The sequence below is a fragment of the Onychostruthus taczanowskii genome, unplaced genomic scaffold (genome assembly GCF_017590055.1).
Source record: "Onychostruthus taczanowskii isolate IOZ18803 unplaced genomic scaffold, ASM1759005v1 scaffold1, whole genome shotgun sequence".
NCBI classification, from domain to species: Eukaryota; Metazoa; Chordata; class Aves; order Passeriformes; family Passeridae; genus Onychostruthus; species Onychostruthus taczanowskii.
This window is the reverse complement of record NW_024496525.1, coordinates 18,951,611-18,975,343: the sequence shown is the minus strand read 5'-3', so window position 1 is coordinate 18,975,343 and position 23,733 is coordinate 18,951,611. Positions and strand designations below refer to the sequence as shown.

At 44.9% G+C, this 23,733-nt stretch overlaps 1 protein-coding gene and 1 long non-coding RNA gene across 2 annotated transcripts in view; one reads left to right on the top strand and one right to left on the bottom strand.

The window, feature by feature from the left end:
• Nucleotides 1-2,640: 2,640 nt before the first annotated feature.
• VASH1 (vasohibin 1) lies at nucleotides 2,641-17,917 on the bottom strand. Its single transcript, XM_041396424.1, has 7 exons — nucleotides 17,402-17,917; nucleotides 12,500-12,588; nucleotides 11,344-11,400; nucleotides 10,226-10,300; nucleotides 8,869-9,250; nucleotides 8,335-8,447; nucleotides 2,641-7,759 (listed from the first exon to the last, which is right to left on the bottom strand). Exons 1-7 carry the CDS (start codon nucleotides 17,660-17,662, stop codon nucleotides 7,687-7,689), a joined length of 1,050 nt encoding a protein of 349 aa, XP_041252358.1. The 5' UTR covers nucleotides 17,663-17,917; the 3' UTR covers nucleotides 2,641-7,686.
• A 252-nt stretch (nucleotides 17,918-18,169) lies between these two features.
• The window catches only part of LOC121334351, a 40,776-nt gene continuing 35,212 nt past the window's right edge, over nucleotides 18,170-23,733 (top strand). Inside the window, exon 1 of the long non-coding RNA XR_005952433.1 lies at nucleotides 18,170-18,377. This is a non-coding gene — a long non-coding RNA (uncharacterized LOC121334351). The remainder of the gene's footprint in view (nucleotides 18,378-23,733) is intronic.

Below are 23,733 nucleotides of genomic sequence, written 5' to 3'. Positions count from 1 at the left end.
GCTCTGAAACGAACACTTAGAGGAATAACACTTGTTATATAAAACAAAAAAACGGAGTTTCAGATTTGTTGTTAGTGCTCTGTATGCCACCTGCTTTGTGAAGGCAGAACTCTGAAATATAATTGACCTTAGTTTGTCTTCTCTGAGGAGTCTCCAAGAGGTCATAAGAAGTTCAGCATCTCAGCGGACCAAGGTATGAGTCTTGCTCTTAACAATGTGTTGATGATGGTGTTGGCAAACAGTCTGCAAAGCAGGGTGTTGCTGCAGTCCAATATCTGCTCCCATTGCCACCACCTCACTGTTGAACATTTATTGGATGTGCTGGTTAGAAATCTGCAGACATATCCATGGGTCATCCAAATGCAGATGAACCCTTTTGTTGCTCACCTAGAGGGGGAGCACATAAGCGTTAGTGGGATACCATCTCCTTTCAGGCTTCCTGTTGTGCAGACTAATTGAATTGTTGGCTGTCACCTGCTTCTTACCAGACTGTAACTGCCTGGCTGTAGTGCTTCCCATAGCACTGTCGTGTTCAAATGCACAAGCTGAATTGAATATACTGCATTGTGTTTCTCACTATGGTACTGAGTTTCTGAAGAGAACTCGCCTGTTACAATCATAACCAAGATGACAGATTAAACAGCTGGCATGCCTCTAACTCCTTTTGTCAGCTGTAAACGTTTGGCATTTCCTGTCAAGGCAAGTTGTCCTCCTGCTTCTACTGAAAATGTCATTGTAGTCTTGAAGTTATTTTTCTTTTTATTTATTTAAAAAATTATTTATTTTCTTTCAGATTTGGACTGTACATTCTTGTGTTCTTGTATAATAGCTGGAAAATTTTTTGTAACTTTGATAAGACAAACACAGCAGCTTTCAAGGTCCAGGTCTGTCAAATGGGAGGACTAAGCTAGACACTGGCTTGTGCTACAACAAGAGACGTGTTTGTTCCATCCAGTCTTCAATTTCTACACACCAGAAAAAAAAAAAACAAAAACCAAACAACACCAGGAAAAAAAAAAAAAACAAAACAAAAAAATCCAACCAAAAAAACACCAAAACCAAAACTCCCCAAAACCCTTGGCTTCAAGCCTTAGCAATTTTATTCAGTTTTTTGTTATTTTCTTTCTGAATGCAAAGCCTTATATTTATTCTGTATATTCAGTTATTGGCCAGTGTCTGGAGCTGCTCTTGAAGTGGGAGTAGGTGAATGCAGTAATTATTCTATAGTTATTCCTCTCCTCCTTTCCTCCCTTAAAATGAGGTTAGAGATAAGATAGCACTCACTCTTTGCCAAAATAAAGCTATGATCCAGGAAAACAAACCTGACTGAGTTAACTTAATTCTGTAATGGCCTGCTACCCACAGCATGTCATATGCCTTTGCCTGCCATAATCTTGCAGTCGCTGCATGAGTGCTGCTCTTAAGGCTTAGTCTTGCTCTCTCATTAATGAATTTCTGTGTGCTTTTAGACATGTGAGAGCCTTAAGTCTTGGGCCTCTCAGTGTAAAAACTGACAGGGTGTGGTTTTTTGTTTGTTTCTTGGGTTTTTAAATTTTCTGCTTCAACATGTTGTTTATCCTTCCCACAATAAAGATTTTCCACTTAAGGTCCAAGCAGCATAATCTCTGACTGAACTGAAAACTAAAACTGCAGGAACAACCAGTAGCAGGAGAAAAGCGTGATGTAAGAGGGAGCAGAAAGTCTATGGCCACATCACTGTTTTGCTGTTCTCACTCCACCCTGGTCTATACATCCCTAGGGGATATAGGAATTACCTGATTTAAAGCAAAATCTATAAGGCATGGAGCAGAGGGTGTTTTCAAGCAAGCTGCTGAAGTAGATGTTTAGAACTGTGCAATTACTTTCCCTCAGGGCAGAAGCAGATCATATAATTAACTTGGCTAAGATGGACTATTGCATGTGTCTTTCTCTTTGGAGTAACAAGGCAGAGAATGTTTATTCCTTTCCTATACACACTGTAGGCTTGCCTACATCCTTGGCCCTGGTCCCAGCTATTACTCATTTCCCTAGAGAGAAGGGGCATGTTATGCCTGAAAGATGATAGCCTGAATAAAGTTGGATCCCCTCACTGGGGATCCTTGCACTGAATCTTGCAGCTGACTGTCCTTTATTAACCCAGCATTTGTCTTGAGAAGTCCTGGTGAGGTCATTAGTCTGGAAGGTCACTAAACAGACTTTGAGGAGAATTGCTTTTCAGGCCAGGAAGGGAGACTGAATTGTACATTGAAAAGCTGAGCAGTGCAAGAAGAGGTTTGTATTAACCCTTACAGTATTGTTTGGTACAGTATTGTAAGACTGAAATTTTTGATGCTGCCTGCACTGATTTTTTTTTCCCCCATCCGGCCTGACTGATGGCAATTCAAGAGGGAAAACATGAATTCTGGCCTTTGCTAAACAGCCACATACGTACTTACTCTGACAACTGCCTCTGTGTGCACAGACATACTCACCTGTTCAGATGATTAAAGGAGGTTGAGGGTCTTCCATGTCCACTAGTGTAGCAAGTAAAGGACATCTTTACGTAATTTGCCTGATACCATCACTCAAGGCTGTCCCTTTGATTTTCAGCTGACATGTAATGGGAAGGTTTAAAGCAAAAAGAAGGACAGTACAGACAACTTGTTTTCTCTGCACAAGCTGAGAGCAGTACAGAGGGAATTTTATTGTCTAAGTGTTAAAGGAAGCTGGAAGAAGTATCAACATGAGGGTCATGGGAAGTGCGGTAAAAACTAAATCTAAATAAAAATTCTGTGTTGGCTATGTAAGAACACAGAACCACACTGATTAATTACAAAAATACACACATGATACTGTTCTTAAAGAAAAAAACTTTCAATTTCTTAGTTCTGAGCTGTACCAGTGATAAAGATGTAAATGGTTTTGGAGCACTCTATCAGTGCTGGAGTAGAATACTGATGTGCGTGGAAGAGGACCGCTCTGGTCCCACTAGCACCATCTCAACCCTGACCTGGAGGGAAACTCTGCTCTGCAGAGATTATGGGGCATTCAGGGGCCTTCTGGGCCTAAACTGAGTTGCTCTTGAGCAGAAAGGGCCAGGGCACCACTGAAGGAGAGTGGTTGTGATACAAGTAAACACCTGCTCAGAAGACACACAGAAATATTAAATTCCCTAAGGAGTTCAGCTTGGCTGTAGAGGGGCCATCTCCACCTTTCCCTGGGAGGGCAAACATCAAGCCAGAATAGCACTTGCTTTAAGTAAAATTAGAAATCCATAATGCAGGTCTAAATGTTGTCAGGACAACAGTGCAAGGCCACTGGTATGTGTGGTGTTATTTCAGCCAGACTTGCACACACAATACACCTGGGACACCCCCTGCCTATACCTACTGTTTGATTATCAGGACCACTTGAAATACTTCACTCAGAAGAAGCAGGTAGCTAAAGCAACCACCTGAAGTGATTAGCCAGTGCCACTGGAGCAAGGTCAAGCCAATCTAATCCAGACTCTTGCCCTTTGGCTAACAGGAGCTTTCTTCTGTTCATTATGGTTTCTTAAACTCTGAAATTTTAAGGACAGTCATGCTCCAATCTATACAACACCACACATGAGTCTGCCTTAGGGGGCAGGCACCTGATTAAGGCTTTCACCTGAAATACTTAAAAGAAAATTCATCCTGTTAAGCAGATTTGAAAACAGCAATACAGCTACTATGTGATTATGTTTCAACTACAGTTCTGGAGTAATTTATTCTGATAGATCCAAGGAAACTGTACTGACCCATACCCTGGACCACAGTAACTGAAAAATAAGCACTGAAAAAAAACCACTTCACTCCCACCTAAAACAGTTGCTAACACACATCAATTTCCTAAATACTCCTTTAGCTTCTACCAGTAAAAAAAAAAGGTTAGTGTGTCACAGACTGGACACCCAACCCTGCTCATTAATGTACAAAGTTTGTATCAGAGTGATGCTGTAGCAGAAATTTTTGCTCACTAATGATTCTGTCCATTAAAAAAAATGCAGTTGGCCAGGTATCAGAGACTTGTCTACATAAAAGTATAAAGAGGGGCTCTTATTTCAAGGTTTGCATTATGTTTAGAATAGTTTTGCCAGTAATAGGTCAGCATTTGTTGAAGTCTTTCAAAGCTCGCCTCAGCTTCACATACAATGCAGGCAGTTTCTATCCATTCCTAGTGTACAAACACAGTTCCTTTCCACAGAGTTCACAGGACTTGTACTGCAGAATAGACATGTGAGACCTACTGAACACTGAAATTTACATCACACAGCTACATGAGTGACCCTATTAATATTTAACATTAAAAAATTAATAGGACTCCTTGAGATCCATCTTCCTTGTTCTGCAGGCACTAAAGCAGTATGACTTACATTATCATTCCTTCTGTGTAGCTCTAAAGCCTGCAGAAGTGAAAAAGACTCTCATCACCTTTTTCCTTATGGTTAAAGGCAGACAGACCAGAAACCAGACCAAGCAGGTGGGGGAGGAAAGAAGTTGAAGTGCTAAACTTTGTCTTGCACTGCACCCTCAGCTTTCTTACAGCATAAAGCTAGATTGCATTAATCCTCTCTGTCATGGAAGAATGTGGTTTTGTTTGTTAGGAAGGAAGCAAAGCTTTGTATTGAAGTGATTCATCCTGTTACAAAGATGGGGGGAGCGAGAGCAAGAAGGGGAGAACTCTATGGTCCTTTTCCAGTTTCTTGTACCATCTGCTGAATTGGAGATACAGAAACAGTAAGGAGCAGGAATTCTACACAGAGAAACACATTAGAAGGCTTGAAATCATAACCCTAGCAGAGCGCACTTGTCTGCTCCTGTGTCCATCTTGAGAAGTTAATCAACATTAGATACAAGCAAAGAATTAAACACTTCCTAACATATATAATTGTGCAACTAGATCTTGAAAGAGGATGTTCTTGTCTAGCTGCAGCTGAGGATTAAGAGACCTTGAACTCTACCTGTCATTCATATCTTAAACATCCATTTCCTTTGCTTTTTCTAAGCTAATAGCTTTTTCTAAGCTATTGGCCTCAGTTACATCCTGCAGGAAAGCTCTTAATTACAAAGTCAAACAAAGCATTTTGTTTTAAGCCATTCTGATGTGGTGATCTAACACTGCTGAACACCCCTGTTGCCCTGCTCTCAAGAATGCATCATTAACTTGCAGCTGACCCCTCACTTGTCTCATCTGTTGTAAAGTCTTCCTCCCACCCCCACATTTCCCCTTTCCATCTAAAAAAGCTCAAGTCTGTCCAGTTATTCAATGTTGTCTGTATTACACTACTGATTACTCTCAAGAGCTCTCCAGTTACCCTGAATTAACTAACCAACTGACTAAACAAAGTCATAGTGAAGATGCATTCTAGGCATCTTTTATAATTTTTTTTTAAATTCTGGATTTCATCCACTTTATAATAAAGCCTGACAGTCAGTTTCCCCTTGCTGACTGCTGCTTGTATTTATCATATGATTCACAGTGGCATCTGAACTTTCAGTCCGCTGCATAGTAAACATTATGCAAAGGCAGTTTGTGGCTTCCAAGTGGCCCATATTATTTACAGGTAGCTGTGGTGCCTTTACAGCTAGCATCATCATTAGCATCCAGACCCTAAATATGTTAATTTACAGCCACACAAAAATGACCAGAGGACATGTTCAAATGGGTGCTTGGCTCACTGCTGCTGTTAACTTCAGTTGTTGCATGTAGCTGGAATAATAAGGGAGTGGACAGGTGTTGCACTGCACTGTGGAAACTGGCATCCTCTTCTGGATTAACCTTCTCTTGGCTCAGCAGCAAGTTCTGCCACCTTCTTATAGATTTTCCTCCTGGTTGTACAGCACAGCAGAAAAGTACAGACTACAGAGGGAGATTGGAAGAACTGACTGCAGTAGTATGGATACGTCTTGCAAGTTACATCACAGTTAAGGATGTACAATTAGGAACCTGTAAGGTCTGAGTTAAATCGCTTGTGGGTGGTGCTTCAAGGATTAACTGCTTTAACTAGGCAGAAGAGCTGATTTGTTTGGGGTTAAGAACCCATTCTCTGCCCCCAAAATAGCTCTACTTATTATGAGGATGTGGCACAAGAATACTGTAACAAAAAAACTAGTAGAGCTCAGCTCCATCATGTTTCCAACAAAGAAAGAAAGGAAAGAATAAACTCAGTTTTAACAAAATTAAATATGTGGTATTTCAGAAAGTTTAGCTCCTTGTCAGTGCTGTGATAAAACAAGACTGTTTCTCACCAGGATACTCCTACTCCCAAGCTCAGTTTATGCATCCCCCAGATCCATGCATCCAAATTACTTTAAGACCATGCTGTTCTGACTTCTGGAAATCCCACTGTTCCCATGGCCTAGGCCTCAAACAGAGAGATCCTGACAATACTCCAAATTTCTGACAAGCATTACACTGCTGAATCAGTAGTACAACACTCCCCCAAAAGAAGCATAGGAAGTAAAGGCCATAAGTGGCAGAAAGGCCCAGCCCAGCCCTTTGGGAAAGATTAGTGTACCTGGTGCTGTTACATACTGCAGCTATCCAAAGAGCCAGAACACAAGCACAGCTCTGGCACTGGGGTGGGGAACTGCTTTCAGGAGGCTCCAGGGTGAGCTGTCAAGAAAGCAGCTGCAATTTTCTTGAGCAGAGCTTCTCACAAACAGGTGTATGCAACTCTGGCACTAACACAATAGGGAGGAAGGAGCAAGAGCCTTGTGAAAAAGAAAAAAATGCTTGTAAAACCTGTTCACATGATTACATCCTTCCTTAACTTTTTACTCTTAAAACTCGTACCTCAGTGACTGAAGTGCCTGCCACAAGCTTTCTGAGTAGCAGCCACTAGAAGTTAATAGAGAGAAGGCTGATGAACAGACCATGTGAAGTTCAGGTTTTCCACCACCCCCCACCTGCCCCATTTCCATTGCTGGAACAATTGAGCTCTCTATGCCTGTTTCCATGTAGCAGTGGTATAGGCATATCCTGATCCACTCAACCACCAAAGGACCTACAGCAACAGTTCACCAGCATTCCATTGTCTACCCCCCCAGAGACAATGAAATACTTTGAAATAGGCAGGACTAAACATACAAGATGTGTTTTTTCTGGATGAGAAGACTTTGTATGGTCAATAAATCAGGCTGAGCAAATTCAGACTACTCTCACAAGAGCAATGATAAACAAAGTGTTCGTAATGACAAGACCAGGAGTTTTTGTACAAGATTCAGGGGCCATCCCATTCCAGCATCACTTCTCCCTCAGCCCTGCAGGCCTTGCAGGGGTTGAAAACTTCTGTGCACACAGGGAAGAAGTACTGTTGACAAGATGCTCCACTTACTTGCTGTCAAGGCAAAGATAGCAAGTCCACTGACCCCACTCATTTAATATTCTTCCTGAAGCAAACTCCCACTAATGTACATATTTTTTTCTTTTTTTTCTTTTTTTTTTAAAAATACTTAAGTGAATTAAGATGGTCACCTCTCCCAGAAACAGGCAGGCGAATCCTCTGGGACCCATGGGATCCAGCTCTGGGACTGGCCCACTGGTAAGCACCTGGGAAAATCAGCACTCTCTTTTGCTCCCACTCCCCTGTCCCATTTGTCAGAATCACTGCAGGTGGATCCAGGTCTCAATTGTGGCCAGCAAGAAGTCCATGGAGCCAGGCACAACAAGGCACAGCTCTCTTCATACCCGGATCTGGTATCCATTGAGGTCTGGCATGGCTTTGGAATCGGCAGGCTTCTTCTCACCAGATGGCCTGTGAGCAGAGAAGGTAATAGCTCTTTAGAAACTGTTTTCAGTCTCAGGTGATGCTGCACATAGAGATGGCAGCACAGGAAAAGGTACACAGAGCTTCAGACTGATCCTGCACTACTGAGGACAGGACTACTCTGCAGCCTCCCGTAATTCTCCCAATGATCTCAACAGAACAGAATGCAAGTTAGGAAGTAGGAGGTCCACTCTGGAACCCCAGGTTATTATCAGGAAAACAATCTTGCTGACAGCAGAATAATTTTTGGAATCTCTTTGAGGCACAGGTCTGTGAGACACCAGAGCTCAGACCCATGCGTAAGGTTAAAAGTCAGCTACCAACATCACTGTCTGTCTGAGCTGCCTCCTGCCAAAACAAGCAAGGAAAAAAACCCAGCTGTCCCCTCAAATCCCTAAGCAATGATAAACTCACAATGGTACTGCTACTGCAGGTCAGAGAAATAACCACTGTTCTAAAGAAACCCAACAGGACATCAGAAGGATCCAAAACCAAACAGCAAGGTGGAGTCTGAGTAAAGCAGATGTTCTAGACAGGTCTCCTGCCCCAGCAGCCCCACTCACCGTCGGTCCCCACGGCTGTTTCGCCGATGGGGGCTGGCCTGACCTCTTTGTGGGGAGGAGACATCTTTCTTTCTGTCCTTGGTGGGAGATGGTGGTCCAGTTCCTTTCCCAATCTGCCAGAACAATAAAATTAAGAGCTGCATGAGCAGAAAACCAATGTGAGTAATAACAAAACCCACAAAAACTAACCATGTTTTATTATATGGGGAAAAAAAAGAAAAAGGTAAGGCAAGTGCATCAAAAATGCAAAAGCCAGAAAAAACAAGTTACAGTGACAGCTATGGCTCCAAGGACTATATAGTACAGTATATAGTCCAACCAAAGCACAACTGCAGCACTGCACAAGCATCCATTAGGGGACCAGCCTGTATAAAATGGGTGGTTTTCAGTAAGAAAGAGGCCCCAGCCTCCAATTCACTTTTCACTCCACACATCTAGTAGTAGAAAGTTTCCTGTCACTTCATTCCCCCAGTACACCAGCAGCCAGGCAAGGCAGTGGATGTAGCAGTGAGTTTCTCCATCCTTCCTGCTTACCTTCAGCCTCATATCACGGGCGTGTCTCTCAAGCTCTTTGCGAAAGTCTTCCCGTGTTAGCTTGTCTAGATCCAGAATGGAGCGCTTCCACTCGATCTGCTCCACACTGTGTGGGTCATGGGACACGCAGTGGCCCAGCTTCACCTTTTTCAGCGTGTGCCAGCAGCGGCGATACGCCTCCTCGAAGTCAAAGATGAGTTCGCTCAGTGTGCGGAAGACGGGCGCTTTGTACATCAGTTCCTCGCGGCGGCTGATGCCCAGTGCCCCATAGCGGCCGCCAAAGTTCACCCCCAGCACGATGTGTCGGAAGTAGTTCCCTGAGAAGTGGGTTTTGAAGCTGATGGGGAAACGGTCCAGTGTGGTCATGTTGTTGGTGAGGTAACTGAAGGCAGCCATTATTCAGGATATAACTGGTGATAACAGTTTCCTGACAAGACACGTCCTACCTGCTCCAGACCCTCCCAGCCTGTTTAGCAGATCGATTTAAGCATCACATAGACAGGATTTGTTCTCCAGGTCAAGAGCCCAGCTCATTGCAGGCTGCCCTACTTTCATCTGGGTTATGGGGAAAACAGACTTGGCCTCTTCAAGGAGACAGTCAAGAAAGGGAAGTGAATTTTGATGCAGTTCTGTGATGCAGAAGTTGCAATGCTAGCACCTTAAGTGTACTGTATTTCATAGCTCCCAAACTGTTAACACTGCAGCATGATTCCTCGGTTTGCTTTAATTTGTTTCACTAGCTACTGTTTCATACACCTTCAGGATAAAAACTCACCAACCTCCACTTTTGAACCATTCACTCACCATCTCTGCCCCTCCAGGTACATGAAGAATCTACAGCCCAAGTATGACAAACTAAATCTGGAAGTTAGCTAGGAAAGATGTGTACTTAAAAGATAACACACTTCTAGAACTAATAAAGCTATTGCCTAAGCTAGTAAATGACATACACCATAATTAGAAGTTGGGGAAGATCTGTAAGTTATTTTAATGCAGAACACATGCAGGCAGTAAGGGAACAATGCTATCCACAAAGGATCTCCTGACCTAACTCTAGCTAGTGTTCTTGCTCCTCTTTAGATGCTCTTTTGTCTTTTACAATCTTATATGGCTGACCAGAGCAGCACCACCCTTCTTGGTGAAGGAGGAGAAACTCCAGAGTTGTTCTGATACTTTAGAGAATTGCTTGGATTTGAATTTCATTGATGGGGTTTTGTGGGAGAACTGGGGAGGAAAAAAAGAACAATGTGGGGCTTGGTGACAGTATTATCACCACTGTCAAAGCATTACAAGCAAGAGAGCAGAGGCAAAAACACAAGGATGGGCAGACATGCACAACTCCAAGAGGAAAGGATACATTCCCAGGATCACAGCTTCCAGGCATTTTATTGGCAGGGCCTCTTTGGTCATTTCTTTGGCCAGGTCCATCAGCCTGCAGAGTGGGACAAGGGAAAGATGAGGACAGTTAGAGGGCTCGTGGTATGCACTGTGGCCAGTTCAGCCCTTTTGCACTATATTTGTAAGGTAAGTTTCCAGGAGAGAGGGTGGCCCACAGAGGATAGGGAACAGAACAAAGTATCTTCTTTAAGAAGATATTAAATCCAAACCAGGTCTCTGCCACATGCCGTTGTTGCTTCCAAGGAATTCACTTCAGTGAGTTGCAGCAAAACTGCTTACTGGCCAACGTGGGTTCTCAGGGAGACCACAGCACCAATGTGTCCGCAAGTAAAACCCGCAAAGGACCTAGAGCTAGCAGTGTTTGCCACACAAGCCTCAAGGACAAACCTTCTTCCCTGGCATTGACCCTAGTCTCTGTTCAGTGAGTACCATGGAGGAGACCTTGGACTGATTACAAAACAAGGCATTTAGACCGACATAAATCTATGGACTAGACCAAGAGTAAGAAGCCAGTCTTGGGAGATTCTCCATATGCTCTTTAAGAGAGTCAATGAACATCAGGTGCTTATTGCCAGGAACTTCTGGGGCACAGCAGTTCCCAAAATCTGCCGTGAGGAGAGTACCCCTTCTCGTTCAAAGTATGAGTCACCAAAAGCTTAGTGAGCCTAGATTCTGCAGAGGCACTCACAGAAGCTATGAAGTTAGACCTGTAAAAATACCTGGCTTTCACAAAGCTTTTGTAGAGCAGGACCTAATTTCAGAATCTCTCAGAAGTTCATATAGTTACATTCCAATTAGAAGCAGGTAGAATATGCACATTTTTGCAATACATTATTTTTGCTCTACTGGATTTACTGATTCATGACAAAAAACCCTACTCTCTTTCTTGAGAAAGACCAGACACAGCTATGCACCAGGCAACAGACAATAAAGTTACCCAAAGCAGGATGCAGCTGCAGTAATGAAAGCCCTGAGTGCCACTAGACCTTGGGCAGGGGATGGAGAAAAAGCAGTGTGTATAGCAGGGCTCCAACAACAAAGAAAGGATTAAATGCTGTGGAGGCTGCCAGCACTTACCCAGTCAGAGGTCTGCTCTTCTTAATCTCAAAGAATTGTGTCCCAGTGTGATTGTACCTGGAAGCAAGAAGTTAAGGGCTTGGCAGCTTGGAAAGTAGAGTTTGAAGAAAACTTGTCTGAAAGACATTCATGGTATTTACTATTCTCACAGCAAAATCATGATTCCACAAATGTAGCAGCAACAGAAGAAAATCTCTACCTCCCTTTTTTGCATTTCTCCCACTGACACGTCCTCCATATTTCCACTGCATTTCCTTATCAATTCTTCTCTTCCTCATACCCACAGATGGGTTTCCACTCCAATTCCCAAAGGTTTATGCTGACAGCACATGCTCTGCTCAGCTTTCCAGTTAGAAAACCGGGGCAGAACAGTTTGATCTCTCTTCCTGCCCTAATCTGCACAGAATACACGGAGCAATGAAACACTCATGGTACCTTATTCTAAAATTGACTGGGATCCAATCCAGAGCACAACCACTGTGGATGGGTGAAAGATGTCAAAAGGTCAGCCTTCATACCTTGAATTAGGGCTGAAGCCAGAGCTAGATCTGTATCTCATCAGTGAGATCAGATTGTGTTTGCATGGCATATACCTGCTCTCCAGCACAACAGGAATGGAGAAATCTCATTCCCAGAACACAGCCACACAGCTCTGCATATAAAGGGGCAGCAAACCACAGATGCAAAAAAGCAGGGTGACTCAGTATTCTTCAGACAGAGAAGGGTGACTGAGTAGGATGACCTGAGAAGGTTTGCCCATCACCTCAACTCACCCACATCTTAACAATGAGGTGATGCAGTTTGCAGTACATCTGACACTTGGCTGTCAGGATCTCAGATATGTGTGTTTTTAATGAAATACCACGTAAAGCCACTGACCTAGAAGAGTGGGTTGTGGGGAAAGGCCTTTGACAACATGCTCATTTGTTACATGCAGCGAACAGAACCAGAAAGTAACTTGGGCAAAAAAAGAAAAGAAATGGAGCAGCAAAACAAAACATTATCCCAAGTCCAGCTTCCTGTTTTCAGGGAACAAGTTTCAGTTCTCCTCCAGCCACAACAGGGGAGCTTTTCTGTTTGTCACAGGGAAAGAAAGTCCTCTTGCTCTTTCTTCCTGGGTTATCACACCAGCGAGTAAGGTAACAGCAAAGGATACTGAAGCTCCCTGATGTAGCGCTGTACAGCTTCCAGGCGCTCAGGGATGGGGGTGGACGGCTGGAACACAGGCACACTTGGTATGGGAATCTGAAATGAGGAGCAGAACATAAATCACTTCTTCCAAACCTCTCCAGCTTCTTGCTGAGCTCAGTGGCACATAGCTATAGGGAGCATGTTCCTCTGAAACCAGACCGTTTTGCCTGCCCAAAGTGACCACACCAGAAACATTCCTCTTTTTCCACAATGGAAATTGGGAAAGGATTCAGAATGAGGCATCACCACAGAGCTGCAAGATAAACTATGTGAAAGGTCCTGCATTTATGCAATGTTACATTGGACAAAATAGATAGAATTAACAAGGCAAGATACAAGACAGGAAAGTGATCATCTGAGGGAGTGTGGCCTCATTTGAGTACTGAAACTGAAAGGCACAAAACAAAAATAAAAGAGGCAAAAATGGACGAGTTTTCCAATATCACCAGAGGGTGGAACAGTCCTGCAAGCAAGGGTAGAAAGGTCCATCACTGCTTCCTGGCATTTCAGATGAGTTGGCACTGACTAGGACATAGGCTTCACAGCATGACTCCCTGCCCTGCAGTGTCTGGTGTTTTGAATTACATGGTCAGGGAATGACTTCTGGGTGTTCACCTTCCAGATTGCTGTCCCATTCTGAGGCCTCAGCCTTATGGGTCCAATCAGATTTTCCTCTACATTTTCACCATTTGCTCTGCAGGGGATAACTGTAGTCTTGTCAGCAGCTGATAAAATGTGTCTAAGTAAAGAGAAAAGACCTGTCCACAGGACAAATAAAAAGAAGACACAAGTTTGGGATGACTGATAGGCTTGGAGAAACAGCCCAATATTTTCTCTCTGAAAGATAGCTAATGCCTTGTATGCACCTTGCTAAGATCAGACTGCATCTTTTCTCAGCTGTTTGGCTTTTAACACTTCAGTTCCTCCTCAGACTTCCCCCAGAGCTGGCCTATCCACAGCTATGAAAGAGTGAGTCAGAGCCAGTTCTTCCTTTGAGCCTTCCACTCTGCTGTGCACAACTGCCTCTCCTGGACATGGTTTCATAGCCAGTGGTATTGCTTAGTGCACCCTTCACAGGTATTTCTGTGGCCACTCATTTCCATATATCTCCTCCTTCTCTCCTGTGTTGGTACAAGTGACTGGTGAAGCAGGTCAGGCACCTGGAGCAGCTGAAAGCTGAGCCAGCAAGCATGGGTAGTTTTCAGCCAGATCAGTTCCCTGTCCTGGTTTGCCACACGGTTGCACTCTGCTTGTGCCCCCCACGGTACAAGGACCAGAGATGGCTTAACCTTGAGCTGCTGCCTCTCGCATCACGCAGAGGCACCGGCTGCCTCACTCCCAGGGGGCAGCACAGGCACGGTGGGAGCAGATGTGAAACTGGGTTTGTTCAGCTGCAGCAGGAGCAGGGAAGGCTGCAGAGAGTGGCACAGGAATGGAGCCATCTCTGGTAGTGCTTCAGCTGAGTCAGTTTGGATGCTGTGAGCTGACACACTGAGTCACAGGAAATAATTTCCAGGCAGAACCAACGAGGTAACAATCAGGGCAGGCTGACTATTCAATTTTGGTTTTTTTTCTTCAGCATGGAGACTTTAATGCTTTTCAGTGGAGACAGACAGATTAAGTGCATGCTGACAGCAGAGACTAATGATTCTGGGTAGTTCCTCCTCCCTTTACTAGTACAGACCTCCAGATCTCCTTTTCCTCAAAGGACTGTGCAACACTGAGACAGCATAATGGCAATCAGTTCAGCAGGGGACTAGTTAATGTGGAAGAGCCTCCTGCACCTCAAGTAATTAAACTGATGAAAGTACACTGTGCTCTCTCTCAGATCTGGGCCTGCAGCCCAGACTGGGCTACAGTTTCTTTTTGCATCAGGCCTATAGCATTTTAATAGGACAACAGAAGAAGAAGAAGAGGAATAAGGTCTCCATCCCTCAATTCCACACTGACAGGACAAGAGATCCTTATACTTTTTTCTTTCCCAGCATCATCCAGGGCATATCTCCTAAGAGCTATAAATATTAGTTAGTTTTCACAGTCCTTCAGAAAGCAGAGAAGAATTTATTTATAACAGAAAAGATAGGCAATGAGATCTATTTTGACTTCCCTTTAGCTATTATGAAAGCTGAAGAGAGCTCAGATTTCCCAAAGTATGCTCTGCCAGGCTTAGCAGACCAAATGAACACACCCTTGATCCCTCAACACTTCTGTGGAGTAGCTGCATCACCCCACTTCTAGATTAATGCACACTGGCAGGCTGTCTATATGCATGGGATTGGGACTCTGCTTTCAGAAAGGGGATCCTGAGAACAACCAAGATTTTCACGTACAAGTGGGCCATGCTGTATGTGAGGAAAGGCAGATGGGAGCGAGGCACAGGCAAAGCTCCACCTTTATTGGTATCACAGAGGTGCTCTTCTGGCCAGCCTAGTTTAGCAACAGTTTCTTTTATGGTACTTACGTGTATCCAAGCTCCTCCCTACTCTTCCTTCTGCAAATAACACAGGAGTGGCATCAGGCTTGGTTGAGAGCCTGACTGAAAAAGCAGATTATTTTTTCTGGCTCTCTTGTTCTGAATCCATTAGATGCAACTCTTCCTGTCTTTGCCCTCATAACCATCTCATTTAAAATCCATTTCTTTATGAGCCAAGCACACATCATTTTGTACTTCCAGCTTGGACCCATTTGATGGTTCCAGCAGCTTGAAGCAAGGCAATACCCCGCCCTGTTGCTGGAAAGAACACAACCTACAGGAGAGTGGCACTCACCCCAAGTCTACTGGAAGGAAATAGAGACTAGAGAAGCTCTCTGAGCTCTCAGACTACAGTGAGAGACACAACCCCATAAGCTGATCTGTAAACATGTGTCTAATCACAGCCTCCTCCAGTCATCATTTTACAGTATTATAGTTTATTGACAGCTTTTTAGAGAGTTATTTCTCCCAACACCCAATGCTGGCTACGATCCATGGCCAAAATTTTGGAGTAGGTAAGTCACTGTCGCATTCCCAACACCTAAAAAGGACTATTCACCCCCCAGCACATGGAGAGCTTGGCTTTTCAAAGGAGCTAGCCTTGCAGAGTACACTTACTGCCCTGATTCTCATCTGTTGCACCTGCCTTTCAGAGAAGCTTGATGGCACGGAGACAAGTAGCGATAAGCAGCCCTCAAAGAAAAAAAATACATCCCTACAGGGGAGAAGGAGCTAAGAAAACAGAGCTCATCCATCCTTGTGGTTTCCTGAAATCCAGCTATATGCTTAGTGAGCTTGGGAATGGCATCTCAGATGGCAGAGTGCTGAATACAGTTTACAGATCTATTTCCCAGGGGTGCTAGCAGATGCAAAAAACCTGTCAACAACTCAAAACCCAACAACCCTCAAAACAAAACAGCCCACTTTTGCCTCTTACCACAAGACCTCAGACCACTGGTGTCCCCTAACTGTAACCCTCTTGAATGAGGACTCTGAAGTGAGAACAGTGGAACTTCTTCACATAAGACCAAAACGAGGGACTGAACACTGTATTTCCCCACCTGTCATTCACTGGAGTCTTGTTTGTCAGCTCCTTTCTTCCATTTCCCTCACCTCTGTTGACCAAATCAATAGTTATGGTTAGGAAATTAGGTAGTGTGTGTTCTGACTGATCTGAAACATGTTTTCAGCCTTCACCTAAGCTCAGGACAAAGTCATAGAAAAGGAAGGAAAACTGAAAAGGAAGGAAAAGTCTAATGGAGTTAGAATAGGGACTGTAATCAGGACTCAGGATTTGTTCCACTGTCACTGATGCCTCTGACTCTTTACTGCACAAAGGATGTTGCATCACATGCTTCTCCAGAATTCCTCATGGAAAGCAATATGGATTGTCTGTATAGTATATAACAGCATGTTCTTCCATACTTCAAATTACCTTCCCAAGGAGGTAAGTCCTTGCTAAAAAAGCCTGAGATGAAAAAGTGTAATCTTTTTGTATCTGAATTTCCCCTATTAGAGTGATGGGAATACTCTTATAACCTGCCAGTGGAGTGACACACCAAATGTTTGCAGTGTCTTTTGTTCACAGTATGCCAATAAAAGGGAGAGATTTTTCTCCAGCTGAGATGCAATACAGAAAACAACAATCACAAGAATTCACATTGAAATGTTTCAGTATGGTACAAGGCTCAGTGAAATGGTCAGTTGTTCCTCTTTTCATAGAGTTCTCTGCAGCAAGGCCAGGAATGTGCTTGGAAATCACACCTGACCCTACATCAGCAGTAAGCTTTGCAAGCGTTTGCTAACTCCTCTTAAAACGCTTGGCATCAAAAGTCTTTTCTGACAGACACAGTTCTGTTCCAGAATGCCTTTTGGTGTGGGAGACTGTACTCAAATCAAATTTCTTCAGGTTCAAAGTCTCACCTCCGCCTGTCTCAATCCCCCACCTCAAGTATTTGGGCTCTTCTAAATTTAACTCTCCTCATCTTTTCATCATTTATCCAGTCTTTCTCTTTAGCCACTGCCCATTCCTCCCTTCGCCTTCCAGGCCGCTCACACACTAGCTACCTGAAGTCCGTTTTCCAGCAAGGCCGCAGAAGAAGAGGGTGCTGCTGGCGCACCAGAGAGGGCAGAGCCCCGCAGACACCCTCTCGCACTCCGAGTTAAAGTGCGGCTGTGCTTCTAGCAAGAGCAGTCCCGGGGCCCGTTTTTCCCAGGGATCGCTCCCGAGCCGGGGAGACCGGCCTCCTAAGGGGACAGGCGGGCGCCTCCTCCCAGCGGGATGCCGCCGTTTCCCCCTTCCCTCCGTCCGCGCTGTGGGGGACGGTCCGCTCCGGGCGCTTCCGCAGGGACCCCGCGCCGAACCAGCCCGGGGGTGAGATCGGGGGGTCTCACCTTGGGCAGGTCGGCGGCGCCCCGGATCCTCTGCGCCACCCGGTCCCCCTCGGGGTGGATCCTGCCCACATGCCGCCACATCCGCTCCCAGGTGGGCTCATCCACGGGCAGCCCGCCGCGGTTGACGAAGAAGGGGACGCCGCCGTCGCGAAGATCCTCCTCGCCCTCCTCCTCCTGCTGCTCCTCGTCCCGCGGTGCCGCCGCCTCGCCGGACGGGGGCTGCCTGGCCGCCGCGGCCCCGTCGCCCCCCGGCATCGGCATCGCCGCGCCCGCACTCAGCGCCTGCCGCCCGCCGCCGGGCCGCCGGGGGCCGCGCCCCGCATGGCCGGCTCCGGGCACGGGGCGTCACCGCCCCCGCCTCGCCCCCAGAGATATCAGAGCGGAGGGTTCGCCGCGAGAAGGGAAGAAAAAGCCGGGCGGGGCGGTGCCGGGTGCCGCATCAGGCCGCCGCCGCGGCGGGGGAGGCGCCGGCGGCCCGAGCGCCCGCGGCAGCGGGCGGGGCTGGGCCGGGCGGGGTCGGACACCGCTCCCCTCCGCCCTGCTCCGCCCTCGGCCGGGTCTCAGCGTGCGCCCGCCGCCGTAGCGGAGCAGGGTTGCTGCGGGCGGGGCGCGGGCGGGCGAGCGGCGGTGTCGCTGCCCGCGGACGATAAGGCAGATAAGGGCGATAAGGGAGGCGGCTGCGGCCGGGCGATAAGGAGGCGGGGCGGAGGGCGGGAGCGGGCCCTGGGGCGGTGCCGGACCGGGCCGGGCCGTGAAGCGGCTGCCGAAGGGTCGCCGCGAGGGGCAGCGGCGGCCCCGCCCTGCCCGCCGGGGGTCTGCGCTCGGGCTGCGGGGGCCTGAGGGACGGGCGGGGCCGGGCCGGGCTGGGCGGGCTCAGGGGCGGCCCCGCAGACGGTAAAACACTGCTGGGAGCCCGGGGCAGGTATCTGTGTTGACATAGCTTAGAGGAACGGAAGAGCTGGGATGAGCTTTCCAGGTAGGAAGCAGTGGTGGGTGGAGGGCGTATTCGATGCTCCTGTAGCACAAAGCAATGGTGAAGGATGGGCTCTTGTGGAACCGCGCCGCTCATCTAGCGGTGTGCTACATATAGCCCGTCCCCCTCAAGGGAGGGGCCACCAGGGCTCTTCTGCCTGGGAAGAGGCAAAATACGCCCCACCGAAGGTCTGGAGGTGCGCTACAAGTGGAAGATCGAGTGTTTTGCTCTGCTTCATCATCTGGTTTTGTTTCAGCTCTCTTGTAGTGCTGAGAAGTGTGAACTCTCATGGGAGGTTCTCCTCGTGCTGCAGGAGACTTGTGAGCCTATTCTCCAGTGTGTACCTGCTGCATTGGTTGTGTCCTCATCTGTAAGAGCCAGGCTATGTCCCTAACACTGGCTGTGCTTTCTCACCACCCTGTGGTATTAATCCATGTTGAAAGCTCTAACATAAAAGCATTCTGTAACTTAAGCACCAAGTGCAAGAAATGTATACAAATTACCGGGACAGCTGCTGAGGAACCCTCTGAAGGGCATCTCAAAATACTCGCATTTAGCACTCCAAACAAAAGGCTGTGGTTCAGCATCAGTGTGGGGAAATACATGCTGGTTGCCATGGAATTTGATGATCCCTGAGAACAGGCTATAGCATTTACAGAGCTGGGTAGAGGATTTCAGAGAGAAATTCCACTTCTTCTGTAGTGCTCTGTAGGCTGTTACTCACATGAGATCATTTCTGAAGGCAAAATACTTGAACACAGTTCTTTGTTGAACTCAACATTGCCCAAAATGCTGAAAGGTTGATTTTTTTTTTTTTTAGGAAAATTAGGCTAAATGTGTATCCCTGCTTCTGCCTTCCAAACAAATCACTAGCATCACTTCATAGAGCCTACATTAACTTCTGTAATACTTAAACATATCAGTCAGTGAATAAGGATTTCTTTTGAATGGGGACCTTAAGCACTCCAGATTTATCACCTCTGTAAGGTTTTTATTGTTTTAATTGCCTTTGCCTCTTATTTGTGAGCAATTGATGGTTGGTTGAAATTGACCTCTTCTATCTAAAGAAGCAGCAAAGCCTGTGACAGGAATCATTCTACAGCCCCTGAATGGACACATTTTGCAAGAACAGTTCAAAACTTCTCATGTCCTCAGTCCCTTCTGCCCCAGTGGTCCTCAGTCCTTCTAGAGACACGGGACTGGGAGTGTGCCAGACATGCACAGGCCTGTTGGGGGACATCATCTGCATTTTGCTTGAGGGGCAGGTATATTTTCAGTAACAGCACTGTGGAAAGGACAGGGAGCAAGGAGTTTAAATGCTTCTTTTAGAGCTGTGTTGCCTCCCCAGGCTGAAATTAGGCACAGCTGTCCATAGAGGCAAGGATGCTTGTTTTGATTCCGAGCTCCAGCACTAATTCAGGGCTGGTAGTTCATATTGCCTTCTGTACCTCAGCTTTTCTACCTGTTGGAGGGAAATGCTAATAACCCTGACTTGCAGCCAGAGATTTTGTAAAGATTAGTTGGCATTTTTGGCACATTAACAATTATTCTTTCTTAAAAGTAGAAATAGTTGTAGTAGAAGTGAAATACAATTCTTGTATGTTTCATGTCTTCAAATAGATTCTCAAATCTCATCTGGAGGAAATGTAGCTGATAAGTATCAGCAGACCTCAAAATAAGCTTATCAAGGAATTTTTGTTTCAGTTTGTATTGGATAATTATTAGGCAGCATCCCTCCCTTCTGACCATCACTCAAATAATTGGTCTGTAGCAGGGGATCTGTGTTTTAAGGTAGCACCATGGCACTAAGCTTTGCGCAGTGAAAAAGGATAGAGCAGAGCCATGCCAAGTGAGGCAGTCCCTGCAGTGGGAACTGGACACAACTGAGGTGACAGCAGAGGATGGAGACTTAATTTCCCCTTCTTGTGCTTCCATGCATGGGGTGCTGCTGCCTGCAGTGCAGGATGTGTAATGTGCATTAAACAGTGCCTTTCATTTCTGGCAGCACACTGGCTAGGATGATTAGAGACCAGAAGGCATGCAATTTCTGTTTAATAACAGCATAAATTGTTCATTTACCTGTGCTCTGTAGAGGAAGACTGTGCAAATGCGCTGTGTGTATCACATCTCAGAATGGTTTAAATGGATGAAACTTTGTTAAGACAGAGTTAAGTTTTGCTGTTAGTGAAAAAGTAAATAATATTGATAAAGGATTGAAATACAGGCATAAATTATTGGAATATGTGTTATTTTTTAAGATATAAAATATTTGATAAAAGTATGCAAGTGGTATACAGACCACTTGAGAAATAAATTCTTTCCTCTATTCTTCTCTGAGATGGGAGGTTTGTCTCTGTTAGAGAGGATCTGAAATTAGTTTCTGTGAACATGGAATACATGGATAGTGAATGATAGTGTTCCCTTTGTTTTATAATGTCTTCTAGATTTTTATAAATATTTAATTCTTTTTACTCCTGACAATCATTTGTTCTTACGGTGTCATTTTGGTTTTGGGTTTTGGGTTTTTTTTTTTTTTTTTTGGTCTTCCAAATACAGTGCAGTGTCTTTGTGATCTTGCATAAGACCAAATAAAACACTTAGCAGCGATTTCTTCTTCTGAATGGCAATTTTAGTCCACTGTTTATTTACATTTTCGTAGTGTGAACTGGAACATCGCAATGATCTTAAGGGTTTTTCCAAACTACATGATTCTATGTAACACTGAATGTTGCTTAGAGTTGGGGTTGAGCTGTTTTTATCCAACTTGGCCTAACTTTTTGTGATCTACGGTTCTCTGTGGCAGTAACTTCCTTCTTCTGTAACTGTTTTGGACTGGTTCCCTTTTCTGTATTCCTGAAAGAGGTCTGTGAAAAACCTCATGTGACAAATCAGCATATTTCTGAATTTATTTCCCAGAGTACTTTCAGGTGATTTCCTTGCCCTTCCATGCCCTTCCTTCCCCTTCCTTGTTTTTTTTTTTTAAACTTTTCAGTTGAAGTTAGAGGGTTGAAACTCATTGTCTAAATGGTGTTTATTGGTGTGTTTTCTTTCCCTGTGTTCAGTTTTCTCCAACTCACAGTACTCCCTTTAGCCTTTTCATACAAATGTCTTTACATGCAGTGAAATTCTGTGCTGTGTAGAAACCCCTGCTGAGATCACTGCGCTGCTGAGCCGTTTGCATGTGCTGCAGTAGACCTCTGCCCTGAGCAGGAATTCTACCTTTGCCCCTAAATTTGTTCTTGACTTGGCTCTAATCAGGACTACCTATGCAGATAACAGCAAAGCTTTTGTTATTTGAATACAGCACATGTAATATTTAGTCTGTCTGGGAGATCAACTGGTATAGCAGTGCCAGAATAGCCCTGTTTTGTTGGCAACTAAGAATTACTTCCACAGAGACTGATACAGTGACTCTACACATCCAATCAAGCTTTAAAATGTCAGCAAATATTTATGAGGCTTCTGTATTTGTCATAGAATCATAGAATGGTTTGAGTTGGAAGGGACCTTAAAGATCATTTAATTCAACTCCCCTGCCATGGACAGGGAACCTTCCACTAGATCAGGTTGTTCAGAGACCCATCCAGCCTGGTCTTGAACATGCATGGGGCATCCACGACTTCTGTTTCAGTGCCTCACCACTCTCACAGTAAAGAATTCTTTCCTAATATTGGATCTAACACATCCCCTATCAGTTTGAAACCATTCCCCTTATCCTGTCACTACCTGCACTTGTAAAAAGGTCTTCTCCAGATCTTGTAGCCAGCCCAGCTTTGAGTACTGAAAGTGGGTCTACAGGAAAGACCACAGACTGATATGATTTCACATCAAACTTCACTGAAAGGAATATGGCTATAAATATAACAAGTATAAAACACTGTACTTAGCTAGGAAGGAAAGGGCTTTTTTTCTGAAGGGACTGTGGAACACAAATTGCAAAAAATTGTACCGGTTTTAAAGTTCATTAACTTCTCCAGTGAGCTTTTGAATAAAGGTAGAAATTCCTAATTTCCTTTCTGTCTATCTGATATTGTTTTCTAGAGATGGAGAGGAAATGGGCTCCTATCCCATAACATATTTTTCCTGTTCTGCACTGGTAGAGAACAGACACTTCTGAAAGATTTAACTGGAAACAGAATAATGAACAGACAGGGTATTTTTTTTTTTTTTGAAAGAACTGCTTTCAAATCCCAAAAATGCTTTGTGTGAAATAGGAATCTAAATGTAATGTTCCTCATCTCCAAACTAGTGTGCTGAGCTTGGTCTAGCATGTGAGCCTTTCTTATAGGGGTTACAGTGAGCATTCAGTTGTACCTGCAAAAGACACCACTTTGTGCTAGCCAGGTCAGGGACTTATGTGGAGCCATAGGTTTAATTTCCTGTGCCAAGTCTCGTGCTTGCAATTTGAACTTCTGTCTGTCTAATCATTAACGCTGCAGATTGTCACTACATTCTGGAATCGGTGCCAACATTTTTTATCATTTTCCAAGTCAAATTGATCCTGATCAGTTTTCTCTTCACAGCTTGGTCCTTAGTGTCTCCAGTTCTAACTTTATCATTTAGTAGTAATAGATTTTTAAAAAAATTTTTTCCCCTGATGCCTAAGATAAAACTATTGCAGGAAAGCAACTTTCAAGTGCTGCATGGGTAGAGTTCTGCATGCATTCCCTCCTCTCTGGAACTCAGTTCTGTCTGCACTTCCCTAGTTTTCTTGTTTGTATGCCTGCAGCATCTCTCCAAAACATGGAAGGGCAACTCTTCTTACTCTTCAAATGGAGAAAAGAGGTAAAGAACCAGGAAGTGCTTTTATTGTTGGTGAAAAGACACCTGAGCAGGCTGTGTGATCTCTGATCCCATGAGCCAGGCAACCACCTCCATGCAATGATACCTTCATGTACCAGTACTGACTGGTTCATACAGGTTCAGCAGTGCTTGGGAATCTGCAGCTCAGAGCACTCTGCATTGTTCTGTACTGTGAACTGTAAACATGTCCTCAATGGCTTGTCCACGATCCTGCAGGAAGACAGTGGCAGACAAGGGATATAATGTGAGTTTTCTCCTAAGCAGCAAGCCAACCTTCTTTATTTTGGTTTCTAGGCTACATAAATTGTAAGTGAATGAAAATTCTGTGCATGTGGAAAGACTTCAAAATTTTTTTGAAAGTAGGTTAATTCCTGTAGCATGGTATGTTTGGGGGACTCAAGAGGACTGATTACAAAAGGATTAGCTATGCTAAAGAAATAGTTTATTTTCACTGTTTGAAAAGATTTATTGATGTTGGAGTAGAAATGCATAGATCAGTAGAACTATACTGATCTGCTCTGTTACGTCATAGACTGAAATGAATATAGGAATTTTT